Raw genomic sequence first — 20,941 nt, 5'->3', positions numbered from 1 at the left:
CCCGAGTTTTAAAAAGATTTGAACCCATCAGGCAGAGTAGGGCTGCAGACTGCAGCCAGAAAACATCCAGCTCGAGCTGGCCAGCTGCAGGGCACAGTGCAGGGCCAGCTGTCCTACACAGCTGCTCTGCCCCATTACCCCTCTGCAGCCCTCCTCTGCCTGCAGAGCAGCAGCAGGACAGACCTCACAGGGCTCTGCCCACTGCAGCAGGGCAGGCAGCTGTGGCCATCCAACCCTGTGTGAATATCCCCATTTGCTACTCTACCTGTCCAGCAGTGAGCCAGCACAGCTCTCCAGGTGGTTTGAAAAGACAGGAAAACCACAAGCATCGGCATCTTAACCGGTCCGAAGCGCGGCCACAGCACGGGCTCCTTACACAACCTCAGCAATTCACCGCGTGCAAGAGTCTGCGGGAGTGTGGGACAGATGGGGCAGTGTCCTGGGCACAAAACCTGCCAGGCTGCAAAGCAGGATTGCATCAGGGATGTGCACCACTGAGATGTCCCTTAGGGCAGCAAGATAACAGATCTATATATCCATGCCAAACATTTCTAACGAACTTCCAGATCGATGAGGGTCGTACCAAAGTGACGGAATAATTCTAATCAGACTGACAACCTCTGCAGGCCACAACGAAGCGGGAAAGCATCATCCAACCCTGAACTACGACCAAAAAAGCTGACAGCAAGGTTCCTGTACACCCACGAACACGCTAACGAACTCAGCACCCTGCTCTGCACCCCCGCCACGCGCCGGCCAGCATCCTTGAGAGGGTTCAGAGTTTGGATCAGCAAGGTGGACCAGATTCACTGATGATGACAGTAATTACCTGGAAGCCAACAGCTTCTGTCAACAGGAAAGGAAGACTGTATTATTCATTGGATTAGATTTTATTTTGTTATCCTTTGTGTCATTTTTTTCCCTTTACCAATTTAAAAAGAGGGAGAACGAATTACTAGAACATAAAATGGTTCCGTTTAAAGATGTAGGAGAACAGGAGATACTCATCTTCCACATCCAACCATTTGACAGCAGAGCTGTGGGTGTCCCTGTACAAGAGGATTCAGTCTTGTTAGTCAAGTTTCTACCACGCAGTTCATTTATGAGTCAGCCACATGCACATCAGCGTGCGATCTCTCAGCTCTGTTCACATGTACAACAGGGCTGGCTGCGGGCATCCCGGCTCACCGTTCCTCCTGCCCAGCCCCACCCAACGGGACTTGTTTGTTTGTCCCAGCAAAATCCAAAACCTACTTCAGAAACCTCTCAGCCTCCTACCACCAAATGACAACCACACGCAGCCGGCATCTCCTTGAAACAGAAAGGCAAGAAGGCCAAAATGCACCCTGTGCTGGAGGCAGTGCACGACCTTCAGGAGCAAGAGCCTTGTCGAGTAATATTTCCTTTTCAGAGCTCCGCTGCCAGGAATACCTCACAGTTTCCCTGCATCATTTGCAGGTGCTCGAGCTGCTCTGAAAGATGTGAAGTGGCCGGCACAAGGCAAGGCATAGGAAAGCAGGCCGGGCGCTCGGTTTTTCTCACACTTGCTCAGACTTGGAAAATGGCCCCGGGAAGGGTAGGGACAGCCATCTGTCTCAATCTCTGCGTTCTTTTCTGTAGTGAACTTGAAGGAGGTTTTCTCAACCCGTCTCCACCTGCTTGTTGCAGAGAAATATTTGTGATAAACTGACGGCTTGACGTTCCTAACAAATCCTCCCTCCCTACGCCCTGGTGTAGCTGTCAGTACCTCCATCTTTTCCCTAGTTCTTTCCCTCCAGATTGCGTGTGAATTTTCTATCTTTTTCCTCCATCTGTACTTCTATATTTGCTCCCTCTTGCCTAGCAGCTCTCCTCTCCACCTCCTTGCTCCAGATGAGCAGAGGGCAGCCGGCTCCTCGCAGTGTGCCCCGCAGCCACCAGAGAGCAGGGGCAGGGGCTGTTGTGACATGCCAGCGTTCAAGTCTTCCCTCTGTACCAAGAGCTGCTCTGAGAGCCTGTCATAATCTCAGCCACCGAAACGCACAGAGAAGGAAGGGATGTGACATCAGGATTCTGGGGGATAACAGCAGTGCACGGTGCGGCTGTGCCGCAGTTTCTCCCCACCCCGTCCCACTGCCATGACGCACTGCAGACACATGCACATACCCAGTCGTGCTGTTGACCTGCTGCCTGAAGCCAAAGCCTCCTCCACTCCCAACCTGTTGTTTTGCACTCCGGCACTCACAGCGTGCCTGTGCAGGACTGTCACCAGCAGTCCTGGCAACATTTTGTGCTGGGATCCAAGCAAGAAGGGCTGCTGTGTAGGTTATGGGAGGCGGTGAGAAAGAGCCTGCCTCTGCCTCTGTCACGGATAGGGCCAGGCTGAGCCAGCCCATATGCCTTAACGCCACCAGCCCCCAGCTTTCACCAGTTGTGCCAGTGTGTGACTTTGATTCATCCCATTGTAAAGGTTGAAAACATTTTAAAATGCAAATCCACGCACAGGCGCTCATCCTCGTCAAAAATGAATGTTTGGAGATGGGGCTTCACTTCAAGATCACTGAAAAAACAGTACAGAAAAATAATAACAATGTTCAGTTGAGTAACTCAACTTTAAATATTGACTTTTTAAAATGCATGTGCTGAACTCCACCTGTGAGCAGGTACACAGGCCGTGGCTCTGGCCTACCCACTGCAAAGCTGCCATGTTTCTAAGAGCTGCTTAATTATGGGCCTAATGGACCTGCACTGCCTGCCTCCAAATCCTCCTTTGCCTTGGCCTACTTGAAACTGGAGTGATGCCCAGCTGCACTCCCAGGACTGCACTGTCATCCTGTGTGCAGGCTTTGCAGCCCATCTCACCACCCACTCAGCAAAACAGCTTCAGGTTTGCTGCTCTGGATGCTTCCTGTACGCCCTGTATTTCGGGAAGACCTCCTCCATAGAGAACATGAATCTCCCATTAGCCTTTGTAGCATCTAAACTTGAACAAGGGGAGAAAATGTCATACAATATTAATTGTCCAATCTTGTTAATAGCACACACTGTGCCCATGTGAATAGCTGCACAATTTACATCCCCATCAGCCCATCTGCTTTACTTTCAAAAGGATTTGTACATGAAGAATGGCCTTTATCTTCATGCCAACCACAGAAATGTACTTCCTGAGGAGTTATTCGGAGCACACAATGTATTTGGTGCATCAAAACATTGCTGCCCCTTTCTATTCCTTCTCCTTTGGAAACAATCATCCTTTCCCAGCTCCAGATTCCCTCAGTTGAGCATTTCACAGGAGCTGCCAAGCTGCTCTGCAAAAACCACCTTTGCACCCCTCTATCCAGTTGTACTGGCCACCTCCCATGCTTAGGACCACTAACCTGATCACAACAGCTTGATGGATTAATCCTTACACAGACACAGTTGGCAGCTTCTAATTAAATAATTATGACTAAACAGCTGCAGAGAAGTTGTAACGTTCCACTAGAAAGCCAGATGTCAGTTTTATTGGTCCTCAAAGTTTAAAATGATACTGCTCTGCAAGATTTGGAAAGAGACTTCTGCTGCTGCAGGTGAGCGCTGCACTGGAGGGCCCTGTAGCCAGCAGCAGCTCTGAAGCATAACGCAGACATAATGCACCACCACGAAGCATAACGCAGACATCTGGGTCGCGATATAAAAGAATCACAGTCCTCGCTTTGCCTAGGGAAGGATCCTTCAAAAAACCCATCTTTGAAACAGCTCAAGTGTCAAAAATCCACAAAATCGGTATGAGCCAAATGCACAACTTACTGAACTGGAAAAGCCTTTCCAGGAACTTTAATTACATTGGGAGCTCTCTGTATCGGTGAGAGAAGATTTTGTGATGCTTGTTGGAATTTCACTGTCCAAAATCTGTAAGGTTCCTCTCATCTCATCCTCTCTATCTCAGCACCCTAACCACAGTGATGTGGAAGCAACGAGCATCCCTGGAAGGTAAAAATTTGGGTAAGATGAAAGTTACTAGCCTGTGTTCGGTAATTGGTGGCAAACCTCCTTTCATCCTCTCTTCAGTTAGCAAAACATCGGGCATATAAAAACTTGTACTTTTCTGATTTTATATTCAAATAAATTCATTTTGATTCATTGATTTAACTACATGAATTGTTTTCCTCTAACTTGCACGAGACGAACACGAGAAGCCCAAGAACAGAAATCCTCCATCCTTGTTAGCACATAAGCAGCTCTAAGGCCTTTGGACCTTCTGATGAGAAATCTAGCTAGAAAACTAATTCTAAGTAAATCTATGCATGTCAAAAATACAGATGGCTTTTCAGAACGTTAACTTAAGCATCATTACATAAGCAGATTAGGGCTGCCTGTTGAGCTGAGACATGAGTAGATGGCGCTGAATCCAGTATTACACACATGCCATTCAATTCCTGATGCATCATCTTTCATCTAAAACTTTTGTCAGCTCTCCACGTTACCAAGCCTGCCAACTGTAAGCATTGCACACAGCACAGTAGGTCTGCAGGATAAGCGATTTTATCCCTCTTTAAATCCCTTTGTCCAAAGCAGCAGCTGGCTAAAGCCCATTTGTACAAATGACCAATGAAATGTGCCATTCTTCACCCTCTTGAGATGAAAATGGAGGAGAACATCCTTGCATATTTAAGCATAGCAGTTGAGGAATGATTTTCTGATATAGAAATACAGAATCAAAATCATCCTCATGTTTCCATTGGTAACAGTGCCTCTACCTGAATATCAACTTAGAAAGTTAATGAGCCTGCTAGAGCTATCAGCTAAAATTACCACAACTCTATGTGATCCGATGTGATTGCAGTAAGCAGGGCAGATACTTCTCATTACGAGGACTGTTTTTCATAGGCGTGTTGCATAACAGGGCACAGCAACTCGCCTCTCTCTGCTCCAAGCCCTCATTTCAGAGCACATCAGTTGGCTCTAAGAAGGCTCCCTGTTGAAAAGCAGCCAGGGGGACAGGATTTTGTTTTCCCTTCCCTGCATGTAAGCGTGTCAGGCTTGCTGACAGATGGTTTGGCTGACTATGCTTGACTATTATCAATCAGCTATTACCTTTGTAAAACGAATCCAGTTTGAAGGTTTTCTGTAATTAAATCTGCAGCGTGTTTGCATGGCTTACATCGCATCCTGCTCGCACTCAGGAAGTGTGCAAGGCCGTCAGATAGCTGATTTACACAGCCAGAGACAGCAGCATCCTCCAGGCACAGGGATGGGGTGCTTTTGGCAGTCTGTGCTGCCACCTAGCCAAGACCAAGCCACTGAGTTCAGCCTGGCCTTATGGTTTGAAAGCTTAAACTGAAGCATATCACCTCAGATCAAAATAGAGCTTCAATCTGCAGCAGATACAAATAAATCTGCACTTCTCATGCTTCGCTAACTGAAGTCAGCAGAAGAGTCAGGCTTCACACAGGCAGCTATGTTTCCCTCAGAAATGTCTCGTACTTACGGTAGAAGACGTATTCAGTGTAGCTGGACCAGACCTTGTCATCAGTGTACTGATTGACAAAGGACGCCGTCACAGAGGAGTTGCAGGCCACCATGTGGAATCCACACTCTGATAACATGTCGAAAGCCCTCTCCAGATGCTTGAACTTGAGATAAAACCTGGAGGTGTATCTTTCTGGAGCTCTGTCTGGGTCTCTGCTTTCATTCAAACTTTCGCCAAAGACCTCTTTGACCAGAGCGATCCTTCCACAAACCAAAATCCTCGGGACCCTCCTGAATTTGGCATCTGCTTGGCTCTCCCTGCCAATAGTGCATGACCCCCGGTACCCAATGGTAATGAATCCCCACTTTCGATCTGATGGTATGAGAGATGAGGGGGGGCATATTCTCGTGTCACTGCCCTGGGAGACCTCTTCGTAGTCACTGTGGCAGTAATCATCGGGGCTTTGCTTGCTGTCATCAGGAGTCAGGAGTTTGACCAAGTCCGGGAGCTGGAAGTACTCAGCCTCCCTCTTGAGCCTTCCCTTTTCTGGGAAGTGGTCAGGTAGAACAACTTGCTTGTCCCTGAGATAGTCCAGAATATAGCGGAAAAGGAAACCATCTCTGTCAATGAAGAACCTTCCCTTGGAGTCCTTGGCCAGATCATTGGCTGTGTCTCTTTTTGGGGTGAACATTTTCCACAGCAGGGAGTGAGGGGTGCCAACCAAGGTGGAGTGGCGAGTGAAGTAAACCTGTCCACCCACGTTTAGCTCCACAACCTCTGGGAAGGGTTGCAGCCCAGACCCCTGCTCTCGAGCAGGGAGGTAAGTCCTGCAGTTGCCACTTAGAGCCATTGTACTTTAAGAAAGGAAACAGCAGTGCAAAGCAGGAGGATGGTCAATCACATCAAAGTCTACAGTAAGGCTCCCGATATTAAGGAGAAACGGGGGAAGGGGAAGTGAGGAAAGAAAGAAACCCAAAAGGTTTGTCTAAAAAATATCTGAATTGTCCATAAGTAACAGTGTGATAGAAGTGTCTTATATCCTAAGCCATGGGGGCTGAAGAGAAATCCCTTCATGAAACGCAATCACATCATTAGATCTTCCAACAAAGCCATCACAATCAAGGTCAAGCCCAGCCTACGATAATTCACTGGTCTGCTAAAAGGGAAAACAAAATAAGATTTAAATTAACCTCTTAAGCGTGCCAGCAATTGCAATAGAGAAAAACAACTTGTTTTAGAAAGCCGATAGCTTTCCTGAGAAATAATCTATTTTTTCCAAGTTCTACACTTCTCTCTCAGAAATACTAGTCAATGGAAGGGCAGTTTAAGGAATACACATAGCTTATCTTCAAACGGACATCTAGTTTAAACATGCAGATGAGGCAATGAGAACATCAGCTCTTACCTTGGTTACAAATAATGCATAGCTCTTGTAAAGGAAAGCAAAAATTCAAGACACTCAGAACACACATACAGGCACATAGAGTCCAGATAGTATCAGATCCGATCCCAGCAAGGGACAGCAAAGGCAAGAAAAGTGCTCTTAACGACATTCATGTAGATCTCAAGAGTTAAACCGAGTCACAAAAAAAGTTAACCACGGCAGGTGACGAGAAACCAATACACACAGCACAGAGGGGGAGGGAAAAAATAATAATAAAAAACCACAAAAATCCCAAATAAATCCGATCGGGTTCCTTGAGAGCGGGGCCACGGGAGAGCGGGCAGCGCGGCGGGGCACAGTGCCTCGGATGACTTGCAGAAAGCCCGCAGCCCGCGCTAAGGGTCGGCGGCTTCCAGCGGGTCCCGCGGCCGCCTCCGCCCGGGCAGCGCGGAACGCGGCGCTCCCATGTCCCCGCCGGGCCCGGGGCCGCCCGCCGCGCTCCGCCCCGCTGTGCCGCGCCGCTCCCGCGCTCAGCTGCTCGGCTCGGCTCCGCTCGGCTCGGCTCCGCTCAGCGGCGCGGGGACGGGAGCGCGGAGGGCGATGCCGATTGCATCATCCTAAAGGAGTCGGGCCGGGACCGGGCCGGCTCCGGAGACGGCGCCGGCGGCACGAGCGGCGGCAGCACCGCGGACAGCGCCGGGGCCGCGCTCCGCCGCTCCGGTCGCCCGCCCTCGGGGCGCCGCCGCCGCAGCCCTGCGCGCCCGACTTCGGGTAAAGTTCCTCCCGCTCCGCTTCTCTCGGCGGCTCCGGGCGGCAGCGCCCGGCCCCTGCCCGCCCGCCGACACGTGCCTGTCCGCGGCTCCGCGCAGGCGAGGCGGTGATTTCACCCAGCGACGCAGGCGGGCAGGGTGGGAGCAGCCGGTGGGTGGGCGCTCCCGGCACGCTCGCCCGCGGCTCTCCGGTAGGAGCGCGGTTTTATCGCGCTGCTCGCACTCCTCATCTCCTCGGCGGCGACCCAGAAAGGGCAGAAGCCAGCAACGAGGAGCTGTGCAATTACCGCGGGGACGGGAGGGGGGAGGTGGGGCCGCCGCGCTCACTTCGTTTGCCGACCCGTGATGGGGACAGGGGCAGGACGGGGGCAGGGCAGGGGGCAGGACGAGGGGAAGGACGAGGGGAAGGACGGGGGGGGGAGGACGGGGGCAGGGGCTCCCGCCGCGCCCCGCTCTCCTTGCGGCCGTGGCCGTGCAGGCACCGCCACCTCGCGTCCGGCCCCGGCCGCGCTCACGGCTCTTCGCAGCTGCTGTTACCCGGCGAACGCTGCGGGAAAAGCGAGGTGAAAAATGCCGGGCAAGCGGGCATTCGGGCGCTGCTCAGCGTGAGCTGCTTGTCTCGGGTTAAATAAACACCGCATGCAACGTAAGACGAAATGAAGTCACCGGGCTGCTCAGCTGGCTCACAAAATCGGCACCACAACGTGCAGTCACCAGTGATTTCACACACAGTTACGCAGTAATATCAGAAAAGTTCGGCGCTGTATTCTGGCAGACATCAGATCTCGTTAAACTGGGACACTCAGAATGATGAACATATGACAAATAGCCTTTCATTCAAACACCAAAGAAAACCCCAAGGGGAAGTACGAGAGTGAAAGCTTCGTGCGAGGAAGTTAGCATGCTGCTCGTTTCTGCTGCCTGCACTGAAGCTGCAGATACCTCGGGAGGAATGAAGGAAGGGAGGGACAGAGGAAGACACTAACTCACCAAGTACAGTTCTGTAGGCTGATGGAGAAAACCACTGACTCGTGTACTTACAGTTTCTCAACCTCGAGCCTGAGAGTTAAATAGGATACCAGAGCAGCTGCGATGCTCCTGAGCCAAGGTTCTGCCTCTTACTTCTGGACCTGGTTTCTATTTTGCAGAACAGCAGAATATGGGACTGCTACAGGGGCTGCACACCGTGTCTCAGAAAATGACCAAGTATTGTGCATCCTCACTTGCTGTTCCCATGGACCGGCTGAAGAAGAACTTGTCGAGCACACCATAAACTTTAGAATGAGGATTTAAAAGGGTTGGTGTGAGGACATGTTAACTCAGATGGCTTCAGCACACGTTTAAGTCTAGCACAGACAAAGCAATCAGGCTTTAACATCTGCATGACCAGGTTGATGAAATGGTAGCCTTCCTTTTTAAACTCATTCACGCTGCCTCGGTTGAAAGTAAGGAGTATTGTATCACCTTTTTCAAATACTTTAGTTATTAATGTTAGTTAATATGCTTTAATAATATTTCAGTCAATTTTCACGAAGCCAGTGCTGTCCTATTGGCAAAGCTTGGGGAATCAATTCAGTGTGCCCAGTAAACAACTGATCTTGTCCAAACAAGCACCAAAGCTGTTTGTGATCACACGGCGTGATTAAGGTCCGTGCCACCCAGGCAGGCTGACAGGACTCCCTGGGCAGGGGAGCAAGGCAGGCCTGACGTGTGGGCACAGGCAGCAGCGTGGGGATGAGCCTGAGAGAAAGCTGTGATTCCTGACAAGGTTCTGTGAAGTATTCTGACATCAATACCGTGTGATTAGTGAATGCAGACGCATTTAAACCGAGTCTTTTTGAAAAATTATAATCAGGGTTGTCCTTTGAAAAGAACAAAAACCTTAGAATTTTAATCACAACAGCTTTAGAAAAGCGTCTGCACTGTTCAAATCATAAATGAAAGGAATTCAACTCCTACCCTTATTTCTTTACACAGGATGCTCCAATCATTTTACTGTAATACAATTTCCTTTGATGCACTGATTTCAATTGTAGAAGCATCACGCGATGCTTCCTTGCTAAACACAAGCCAGTGGCCAAACCCATCGGAACACTGCCCGAGACAAGAGAAACCTGAAAATCTGGGCCAAATACAACAGTGACCTAGATGTAAAATACGTGTCAGCACCACACTAAGGACCTTAGCTATTCAGCTGTGAAACTAAAGCAGCTCATCTCAAGTGCAGTTACAGTCCTCTGATGGAAAAGAAAAGCGGCGTCTATCAAACGGAAGAGGATGGAGCTTGTCCCACTTTCAACAGATGCCCACGTAACCTTCAATTTAGCAAGGGGAAAATTCAGCCCGAGCTTAGAGAGTATGTTCCAAAGGTCACATCAGAGCTACGCTGAAACCTGACACGCTAGTGACGTGACATCATTCACAGCTCCGAGGCCACTCCTTATGACAAAGTGCTATGTTAGCACTCAGGCTTTCACAGAACCATGGGACTACTGACTTCATCAGATGGTGGGTGCTAAGATAGGGTAGGTGCTTTAAAGAAGCAGCAGTGAATGCTAGGAAGGGTGTATTTAGGGTATTTAGTCTATAGTAGCGATGGTACATACACATCTCACCTTACATCTCACAGTACAAAAACACAGGCTATAAATACCAACCCAGGCACCCACGCATAGCGAGAAATGCAGAAGCTGTTCATCAGCATTTAGCTGCACCACACTGAACTTGGAGGCACTCAGACATACAGCAGTAATTTCTAGTGGAAACTGAAGGAGTTATTCTGAGAAGAGAGAAATATTTGAGTTGGATTTGGGACAGAAGATTTCAGCTGAAAAGCCACATGGGAACTTTCATCGCTCTGAGGGATTTTCAGACACAATAGATTAAAAAAAAAGTAAAACAGTACTTTCAGTTCCAGACTGATGCTCTGATTTGGAAATCACTTCTTGTTGCCACCCCAGGAGCCGTCAGCCACATACTCTGTAACCTCCAGTGCTCCTCAGCAGCCTTCTACCTAAATACCAAGCCAAAGCAACAGTCCACCAGGACAAGGCTCGATTAAACTGCAGAAAAGAGTACATCTGCTGAGGAGTGCGGCATGACAAAGAGAAGCAGAAATGCCTGTCCCCAGTGGGTGCTTTGGGCCCAGCTCTGGCTCACTGTCAGAGCACTGTAAAGGGACACCGGTTCCAATGAGAACCACCACCAGACCCTGCAGGCAGCTACAGATGGCATATGCTATAGATCCATAGCTATAGATGGCATAGCTATGGATGGCAACCACGTGTAGCAGAAACGCTAAGCCAGGGTCTGAAGCAGTGACTGAGCACCTGGTGGGAAGGCAGAGCCAACCCAGGAGAGTTCAGCTGTATGCAATGCACCTAAATGACCTGAAGGACTGGAGCCAGGATCCACCCCTTCCCAGACCTCATTTAAGGGCTGGCAGTGGAGGTGAGAGCATCTCACTGGCGATCCCTGTGTATCTGAGGCTTTCTAAAGGTAAGCAGCTTCTTTCCCTCATTTTCTGCATCCATGGCTGCTGTATTTGGACTTGTTCCCATTTACTGTAGCCAAAGACTTTGTCACTCTGCTATTGTGGTACTTTCCATCCCCTAGTAGCATTACACTACACCCTGGTAGGAACTCTGCTGTAGTAGAGATCTTTAACCTAGATGTTTCATGAAAGATTTCTGGTACTTCTAGAGCAGAGCAGTCTTAACATCCCTCAGGAAGCTCTATAAACTGAGTTCCCTAGAACTGAGTTAGGCAAAAAGGAGAACAACAGTGAGATAAACTAATGTGTTATCCACTGGTCCAGTAGTGCAAATTACATATGGTGCAGATTTCATTTGCTGAAATTCAACAGTATGTGTGGAGTCCTAACAGATCTTTCACTTTGGAGAAAAAGCATGAAGCAACGTTAAATGACAGTCTCCCCCAGAAAAGGATCTGCTCACAAAATTGTGAGTGCCATGAATTAGAGTTTATCACAAAGTACATGGTAAAACATTGTACAGCTTTGCCCACAATCTTTTAATTATAGCTCATGTGCATAATGTATTTTCATTAACAAAAAAGAAAAGGAAGAACAGCTTTCATGGCTGCTTAGCAGATAAGCATGGGCAGGCTTAAGCAAGTGTAAGCAAGGCAGAGGATTCAAATAGAAAAACTGTGACAATTTTTTTTCCTACCATCAGATACGGAGTGTGGGGACAGCTTCAGCAGGGAAAACAATCTGCACCTTTTGTAAGACAAGTGCAAAGCAGACTCACTGTACAAGGTGCTATATTTTTGAAGGTGGAGTCTTGCCAAATCTATTGGTTAATCTTCATGAATAGTGGATCATCTCTGATTGGCTTTTAGGCAAAAATTTGTGAACTGTGAGGCGTGTACTGGCAGAAACCGATGCATCTCCTTAACTGTTTGGAAGCTTCCTTTCCATGCAGTATCTCACAAAATCATTTCTATTTTGCTTCATAAGAAGAAGGGTACTCTCATATGCGTAGCTCCAGAAAGAATATGTTGGTGGTAAAGGTGTGTGAAGGACCAACTTCCACCTGTTTTCATTAGCACCACCCAGCATGACGTGCCTTCTAAGTCATGCAAGAAGGAAACAGTTATGTAGCTGCAATGCCTTGCCTTGTCATGGACCCTCAGGCCTGTACCAGACTATGCACTGCTACAGATGAGGGTGAATTGGTCCTGCAAAGCTGAAGCTGACAATTAATACCATAAAGAAATGTTGAGAAGCTCAGTGCAAACTGAGAGAGATAATTAATGAAAGCTCAAACCTAAGCTGAGAGCAAATTCTAATAATCTAAGCAAATCCAAATAGATTTCTAGCCAAAGAACATTTCACCAGCAAATCACAATTAAACAGCCCACTGCCTGGGATTTGGGTCTCATTTCACTGTCTAGTGAACTGCAACAAAGTCACACGGTTCAGCAAAGTGGCACTAAGCCATCAACATCAGATGTAGCCTGCACACTCTATGGGTTATCCATGAAAGCCTGGATTTCTCAGACTTCAAATACTAATTTACCTAAAGTATAAATTTGCAGGAAGCAGCTTATTACCACAGTCACTGATCTCTGCATTATCTGAGACTATAATTCCCCCGTCATTATTTCATTCAGCTTTACAACCATCCATGTTTTCTGTGAGGCTGTTTTCAGGAGATACTGTATACACTGCACCACAAGCTACTTTTTGCAGAGGCTTATAACAGGACTGTAATTTAAATACAGTAATCACACTAGAAGAAGATTACATCCAAGAGTTTGTAACAAAAGAACTGCAATTGTGTCCTAAGTCATGATGAATTTTAAAAAAGAAAATAAAATGGTAAGTAAAAAAAAAAGGGAAGAAAAACATGTACTTCAAGACAGAGAGTCACATTTGCAGAAGCATGTGTACCCAAGTGGCAAGCATTCAGTTCCAAGAGGCATGTAAGAAGTTCAGCTGCATCAGGAATGGGGTTGCAGCTGTTTATTTGTGCACAACTAACACATTTCTAAACCTCACTGCTGTGTACCTGTTCAGCAACAACATTAAAGTGGCAATTATGATTCATTTCATTCTGAAGTTTCACCTGAACTACCTCAGTTGGGCTTCTCCCTGATTCTATGACAAAGCCCACCTGAGTCAACAATGCATCTTTACATTGTCTTGCACTCTGCACCAGTACCGTAGGGAGTTAATAAAAACAAACTCCCATTAAGTCAGCCTACAACCTTTTCTCCTGGCCACGCATGAAAAAAAGGAGCAAAATGATTAAACTAGATGAATAAATGGAATGACTGGTGAAGATGAGGCTGTGAAGGAAGGGAGCAGCTTCACATTAGTCTCTTCTTTAGTTAGACTTTCCAGTCCCTCCAATCACAGCAACTTCTCTCTTCTATTTGTCATGTAACAGCACCTGCAGACCTCAATGACAATTCCATCTCCACCCTGGGCTGTCTCAGTCATTTTTGTTTTTTCTCTCCATTCCATGTGGACCCTAGCTCCTGCAGGTAATTTTAAAGGTGAAGGCTGACAGCTGGTCTTTAGTAAAGACAAGGAGGTCCATGGCTCTAGCCAACATTTCATCTGGCCACAGCAAAATATTCATTTTATTTAACTGAACACCAGCAATTACTTCCTTTTCTCTCAGTAGCATCATCACCAACACAGTCCCTTTCACACAAAACTCTCCCATTTGTGTAGTGAACAGCACATTCCATTCCAATTAGGAGATGCAGCAAGATCCCAGGTCAGGATACTGAACATGGAGACAAAACCACTCCATGTAATTAAACTCTGGCCTTAGGGACAAACACGTAAATAAAATCACAAAGTAAAACATAAGCAATAAAACCAAAAGCGCCGCCTTTAACCGACAAGGGCTGAGGTGAGCCCCAGCCCAGTGCTGCCCCGTTCCTGGGGCAGCCACCCATCACACCCACCACCTGCCCGCACCGCTCGCTCAGCTGTGGTCCAAGGGCCACGTGCACACGCAGCAGGGAGCAGAGGGCCGTGCAGCACGCCCTACCACCACACCACGTGCAATCTGCACGGCCCTGCTCCATCTCTGCACTGGCTGAAGCGGAGATGAGGGTTTGTCTGGGCACCGCTCATCCCTGCTCCCGCCCCATGGGTGCACGGCCCAAAGCGCCCGCTGGGATTCTCATGGATTAACACAAGTAAAGGATTTATGAGCACGATTAAAATTAAGGTTACATTTCAGTGGTGGCTGCACCACGCGTGAACATGGCAGCACATGACAATTATTCGGTGCAAGCGCGCAGCAGCTGTGCTCCTCAACTCTTACAGGGAGACTTGAAACTGTGGGGACCGCCCCGCGGGGACCAGCGCGGGAACACCCACAGCGCCGGGCGCCATCTTCCGGCGCCCCGCGCCTCGTTCCCGTAGCAACGCGATACTGCGCGTGCGCGGGAGGAGCGACGGCGCCACGCAGGCAGAGGGCGGGGCCGCGGACTGCGCATGCTCAGTGGGGGCGCTGTAGCCCTTCATGTACGCATGCGTGAGGGCGCTGCCCCCGGAAGTGCTCTCGCGGCGCGTTGACACGTCGCAGCGCTGTGGGGGTGCGGGCCGTGCTCGGTGCGCGGGGGGTGCGGCGCGGCGGCACCGCTGTGAGAAGTCGCTCCTGCCCGACCGCAGCGGGACACGGCTCCTGAGGCAGCGGGACACGGCTCCTGAGGCCGCGGGAGCGCCCCGAGGGCCGCTGCCCGTGAGGAGATCCGCGGGTCCTCCGGGCTGAGCGCCCCGCAGGCGGCGGCGATGTCCGGCTTCGACAGCTTCAACACGGAGTTCTTCCAGACCAGCTACAGCATCGACGAGCAGGCGCAGCCCTACGAGTACGGCGGCGGGAGGCCCTACAGCAGGTAGCCGGGGTGCGGGTCCTTCCTTGTGCTCATCTGTTCGTATGCTTTCCCCCTCCTTAGTAAATGTGAAGCAGAAGCTGAGAAGCTGCTTTTCCCCGTATTGCTTCCCGTTGGTGAACATCATAAAGCGTTTAACTTCCATGTGGTAATGCCTTCCTCTGTGTCCTAACCCTGGCTGGTGCTTGTGACGCAGCAGCGGAGGGAAACAGGGCTTTGAAACTTCTCACTTTACTTTTTTCTTGAATCCCCTTTAAATATAGAGGGAGACAAGAGTGATAGAGTGAGCTACTTAGTTCTGTAACTGAGTTTGTGAACACACGTTCTAAATAGTTAATGCTGGCATCAAATGAGATGTCAGTAGTGATGAAGGTACAGTTGAATTGCTTTCTGACAGTTTTCCTACTCTTATGTGTTAGAATGCTGCAGTAGTCATGGTTGATGGTGCAGGCCTATGATTTGAAAGCAGAAAGCAATGCTGGCATGTACAGCAATAGTAATTTGTTTAGCTGCTAGCAGCATGACTTCTTCAGCCCATCAGTACTGTTTATAAAAGCTTCAATAGAAGAATGCACTTTAGTGCCCAGCAGGCCTGGATCTGAGGAGGGATTGTTGAAGGTAACTAAAACAAGAAGACAGGCAGGACTGATTGCCTACTGCATGTGAGCTTTGACTTTTCTATGGAGGCATTTAAAATAAATTTCTTTATCTATCCATGATCTGATGTAATTCTTTATAGGCAGTATGGAGGCTACGAGTACTCTCAGCAAAGTGGATTTGTCCCTCCCGAGATGATGCAGCAGCAGCCTTACACAGGGCAGATTTACCAGCCGACACAGACATATTCTCCAACTTCAGCACAGTCATTCTATGGAAGCAATTTTGAGGATGAGCCTCCTCTATTAGAAGGTATAACTTGTGATTTACAGCCAAAATGCAAAACTCCTTCCACTTGGCCCCCAGTTTGAGTGATTTGTGTAGTAGGGTGTTGATTCTCTGCTTCTGAAAGTATGCAACTGAGTTGATATTCTCATTATCTTTCTGTATTTAACTGTATTTTAGTATACAGAAAGCATGATCTTACATGAATTCCTGGACAGAGTTTTAGGATTATGCTTTATTTATAAATAATAAGCTGTTCTGTGGAAGGTGGGATAGATTAAATAGCCTGGCTGTGATAAAATACTCATTTTTTCGGTGGTAAATTTAAAAAAAATACTTAAAAATGTCCACTTTTTGTGGAAACAAATTGATGCTGTTAGGTTCAGTTGATTCTGTGGTTAGAACTGAAACTTTTCATTGCCGAAGGCAAGTGGTAAACATTGCAGGAATTCCTGTACGGAGTACAGACTTTGCCAAATGCCAGAATGGATGTATAGTGAGTGTCTGGATGGACGCTTTGAGTTTTCGACTCATGCCTCATTGTTAATTGCCAAATAACTGAAGAAGTTCTTTCAGTTGCTGATTTAGAGTTGTCAGTTGTGTTTTTCTTCCACACATCTGGGTTTATGTGTGTTATTCACGCAGTGCATTATGTAGATGCTTCTCAGGGCCCAAGGTGGGCATATGATTACTGCATTCATAACCAGGTTTTCATGTGCAACTGTGGTGGAATTGTGTGGATGGGGACTTGAAATCATTTCCAGCTGCAAGGAGCTGTAAAACACGTGTCATTAGGCATCAGTGTTAAAAGAGATGACTGTGTATGAGTGGATTCAATGATAGGATGGCTGCTGTGTGAAAGCAAAGCCCACTGAAGGGGAGCTAAGCGTAGAGAAGCTACTTGGATTTAGAAATGTTTGAGCCACCAGTCACTGCAAACTTGGGGAATATTTGAGAAATGTGCATATTTTGTTTGGATGTTTTTGTATGTATGTATGTGCTTTAGGCCACTTACAAGGGCAGCAGTGTTTGGGGTTAACTGTACTTTGGTCTGACACAGAACCCCACTCCTGTGCTCTTATCTGGTTCTTTAGAAGCCAGCTTAGCACTTCAGAGTGTTTGAGACCTGGAATTTGTTGAAGCAATGTGGTCAGCACCTTGAGGAGAGGTGGAATTACTTCATTCTCTGGTTCCTGTAGGATAATTCCTAGAGAAGAATTTAAAGTGGAGAGGCAGGGAAAACTGACAGCGGAGCAGACAGGGCAAGAGGAGAATTGGGAGGAAATGATATATGCATAATTCTTTTCATGTAACTTGTAGAGTTGGGGATCAATTTTGACCACATCTGGCAGAAGACACTAACGGTTCTGCACCCATTAAAAGTAGCAGATGGCAGCATCATGAATGAGACTGACTTGGCTGGACCAATGGTCTTCTGTCTAGCTTTTGGAGCCACGTTGTTGCTGGTAAGATACTAAATGCCTCCTGTTACTATTTATGCTTCAACACACCTGGAGCCAAATTACATGTTGTCTGTTTTGGAAGTGACTCCTTAGCCTGGAAGGTACAAAAACGCATCCTGAGGGAGAGTTTCTAACTCCATGGATGAGGAGATGGGCCTTGGTACAATAACTCGTTGGCGTTAATAATTATCCTTTTTCTTTTGCAGAGTTTAAATGAGGGTTTTAGAGCTTGCTTTCCCTTTGTGTTTGCTTCAGTGCAGTGCATCTTTGTGTACATGCTTTGTTTTTGAGTAATATGGATTGTTTTGGTCACAAGAACAGATGTGGCTCATGTTTTCAGATTTTACTTGTAGCTTTTAAGAGATTGAGCTGCTGTACTTTCAGAACCATGCACTGCATTTTGAAGCTTCTGGTGTTTACTGCTTCAGGTGTCTCTGCTTCGTTTCACCTTGTCTTTTGTATGATACTTTGTTGTTTCTTCACTGTTCCTCCAGGTGTGAGGAAGCTCATGCAGTGTGATTTCGGCAGTGCTAGTACAGCTGAGCCAGTCTTAAAACACTTTTAAAGTAAATCTGTGTCCAAATGGTTTATACTTCATAATATGTCATCATCTGATGAAGTCTTTTTTTTTAATTGAACTTCATTGAAATTAGAATGTGCTTTAATGACTCAGAAGTGTCAGTTATTAAATGAATGAGTTATTAAATCAGCAGACAGACTTCCTTGTCATAGGAAGCATCAGTATTTTTAATGAGTTTTCTTCTTTAAATGTCTTTGGGCGCTGCATTTATTTTTTTCTGGAATGGCACTTTGCTGTTTTGCAGGGCTTTGGTACTGAGGGAGTGTAAGCCTACTTCCAGATGTAACTTTTATTTATGGCAACTGGGGCAGCAGAGTTAATAGATGTATTTGTAATAGAGTTTTGAATGTACTCTTAGTGAGGAATGATCTCTTTCTCCTGTGGTGTTTGGAGCCCTGTCGGTGTTATTTTTATTATTTTATTTGCATTTTAAGTAAAAATACTGAGTAAGAATGAAAGTGTAGTGAGGGAAAGCAGGTGCAGGCTAGGAAAAAGAAAGGATTAAAGCAGGTTTCATAGCACTTCGAGGGAAGGCAGAGCTGTGCTACAAATACCTGTGGTGTGGAAGTTAGTGGGAGGCAGGTGTAGGAGCTGTGCACCAGAGGAGCACCTGGAGGGCTGCAATTGTGGCATTTTGATCATGTCATATTGTCGGAGAATCAAATGCTGATGTGGGGTGCACGTGCTACAAAATAACATGCTTCCAAGTTAAGCAAAGTTCTGACTTGGATTTTTTTTTAATCTGTATGACTTAAATCTGCTCTTTGTATACAGTACTTGGCAGCTCAGTTTCAGCTGTTCAAGGAACTTTTATAGGAGAGTTCAGTTGGAAGGGAACTGTGAAGATCACCAAAAGTTAAAGCACGTTTGGGAGGGTGTTTTTCAAACCTCTTGAACACTGACCAGCATGAGACAGCATTTAGACAGCACTTCCTCCTCTAGGAAGCCCATCCAGTGTTTGATCACCCTCAGCATGAGGCAGTGTGTCCCAGCACTGAGCCTGCTTTGGCACAGCTTTGGACTGATCCCACATGTCTGAGCAGGGGCTGAAGGCTGTCGTCTGCCCCAGTGCTTTCCCCCCACAAGAAGTTCCAGAGAGGGATGAGTTCACTGCTTATTTGTGATTTATGTTGTCCACAACTCTGTGGAGTCTATTGCAAATTCCAACTGGATTTGTAAAGTTCCAAACTTCTTCAGTCTTCACTTCTGCAAAGTTGGTTATCACAAAATTTTCGAGGCATAGTAACAAATTGGTTGCTGAAAACTCATAGGCTTTTGCAGTCCAGACAATACCAATTTGATTAAAATCTATTTATTGAAGTATGTAATCTTAGGAAAAGCATGCTTCTTGGGTGCCTGGGGCACATACTTGTGCTGGAATTTAGGTTATGGGAAGATACTGTATGTTGGATTTGAGTATGGTTATCAGGACTGGAGGGACAATGGGGAAAATGAGGATGCTCTAGAAATGTCCAGTTTTCTTTCTTCTTTTGTTTTCTTGTGAGGAACATCACCTCTCCTGATAATTAACATGCACTGCTCTGCTTGACTTTCAGGCTGGTAAAATTCAGTTTGGCTACGTGTATGGAATAAGTGCAATTGGATGCTTAGGGATGTTTTGTCTCCTGAATCTGATGAGCATGACGGGTGTCTCGTTTGGCTGTGTTGCCAGTGTCCTTGGATACTGCCTTCTTCCTATGATCCTGCTCTCCACTTTTGCCATTGTGTTTTCATTGCAGTAAGTACATAAACAGTAACTTGATGGTAGACTCCTCTCCTGTGAGATAAAGGTGGCTAGTAACTGAAATCCTGATATTCAGTGATGAAGGTAATTTGGATGTGACAGAAATCTGTAGTAAGTGTAAAATTACAAATATTGATGCTCTTCAGGCAGAAGCAGTGTTCCCACCCTTCTTTTTTTCTGAGTCAGTCAGCAGCTGTTAAATGCACAGAATCAAACAACAGCATTGTTTTCAGTCAGCTTTGAATCTGGTAAATCTTAGTACCTGCCATGTCTAGGAGCTAGTTGTGAGTTAAGATGCAAAATGGAATTTTTCAGGCTGAAGGAAATCAGTGTGACTTCTTTTAAAGCAAGAGAGAGACATGAATTCTAAGGGCTTTAGCTTTTAAGAGGTGTTGGATCCAGTTACAGTTCCTGTAAGTGTATGCACAAGTCATAAATGAGTTCTGGTTTTATTTTTATCTTTACAGGGGAGTGATGGGAATTATACTCACGGCTGGGATCATTGGCTGGTGCAGCTTTTCTGCTTCCAAAATCTTTATTTCTGCCTTAGCAATGGAAGGACAGCAACTTCTAGTAGCATACCCCTGCGCTTTATTGTATGGGGTCTTTGCTCTCATTTCTGTGTTCTGAATAGACTCCAATTCGTTGGACTCCAGCGGGCCAAACTGAAGCTATCAACTTGGGAGATCTCATTGGACCAGAAGCAGCTGCAAACACCTGTACAGTGGTGACATCACAAACTTAGACAGGTTTTAAATCATCGGGAAAATGGAAGCAAATGTCTTGTGTTCACTTTTTTAGAACTTTGAATACCGTTCTCAATTGACCTGAGGTGTCTATAGCTTTAATAAGTGTTCATGCTTATCAAATTAATGTAATTTTTTTTCCCATTCCTATATCTTCAGAAAAGTAACTTTATGTTGTTTATGCAAGATGGGTGGGGTTAGTTCAGGTCTTTTTTTTTTGGGGGGGGGTGAAGGAGAGGGGAGGGAGAAGGGTTACAGACTGTAAGATTTTTCTTAGCAGAAGTTGACAAAGCCACGGACGGTGTGGATTTGGCATTCTCTTTGAATAAACCTGCAGTAACAAAGAACCTGTTTCTCTGCCCTCTTCCCAGGTGCACAGAACGTACACAATGACTTCCTGTATTCTAACAAATACACTCTTTAAGTTCAGTAGTCTCATTTACGTGTTCATTTGATGTGATAGTATTTCAGGATGTCAGGAACTGAAAAAACGAATTAGAAAACAGATGCTTTAAAATCAGAGGTTTCTGTAATTGTCACACTTGAAATATGAGTACGTCT

General features: G+C 46.8%; 2 protein-coding genes across 2 annotated transcripts in view; one reads left to right on the top strand and one right to left on the bottom strand.

The window, feature by feature from the left end:
• The window catches only part of KCTD16 (potassium channel tetramerization domain containing 16), a 32,704-nt gene extending 26,212 nt beyond the window's left edge, over positions 1–6,492 (bottom strand). Inside the window, exon 1 of the mRNA XM_065735015.1 lies at positions 5,450–6,492. Coding sequence (XP_065591087.1) covers positions 5,450–6,281 — 832 coding nt within the window. The 5' untranslated portion in view covers positions 6,282–6,492. The remainder of the gene's footprint in view (positions 1–5,449) is intronic.
• An 8,276-nt stretch (positions 6,493–14,768) lies between these two features.
• On the top strand, positions 14,769–20,593 carry YIPF5 (Yip1 domain family member 5). The gene is made up of 5 exons (XM_065734937.1): positions 14,769–14,968; positions 15,705–15,874; positions 17,168–17,313; positions 19,447–19,628; positions 20,102–20,593. The coding sequence occupies exons 1-5, from the start codon at positions 14,865–14,867 to the stop codon at positions 20,262–20,264; spliced, it is 765 nt and encodes a 254-aa protein (XP_065591009.1). The 5' UTR covers positions 14,769–14,864; the 3' UTR covers positions 20,265–20,593.
• The last annotated feature ends 348 nt before the right edge of the window (positions 20,594–20,941 follow it).

Source organism: Cyrtonyx montezumae, unplaced genomic scaffold (genome assembly GCF_038088225.1).
Source record: "Cyrtonyx montezumae isolate F1298 unplaced genomic scaffold, pur_monq_1.0 scaffold_18, whole genome shotgun sequence".
In the NCBI taxonomy this organism is placed as follows: domain Eukaryota; kingdom Metazoa; phylum Chordata; class Aves; order Galliformes; family Odontophoridae; genus Cyrtonyx; species Cyrtonyx montezumae.
The sequence above is the reverse complement of the archived record's forward strand: the minus strand, read 5'-3'. Positions and strand labels throughout refer to the sequence as shown.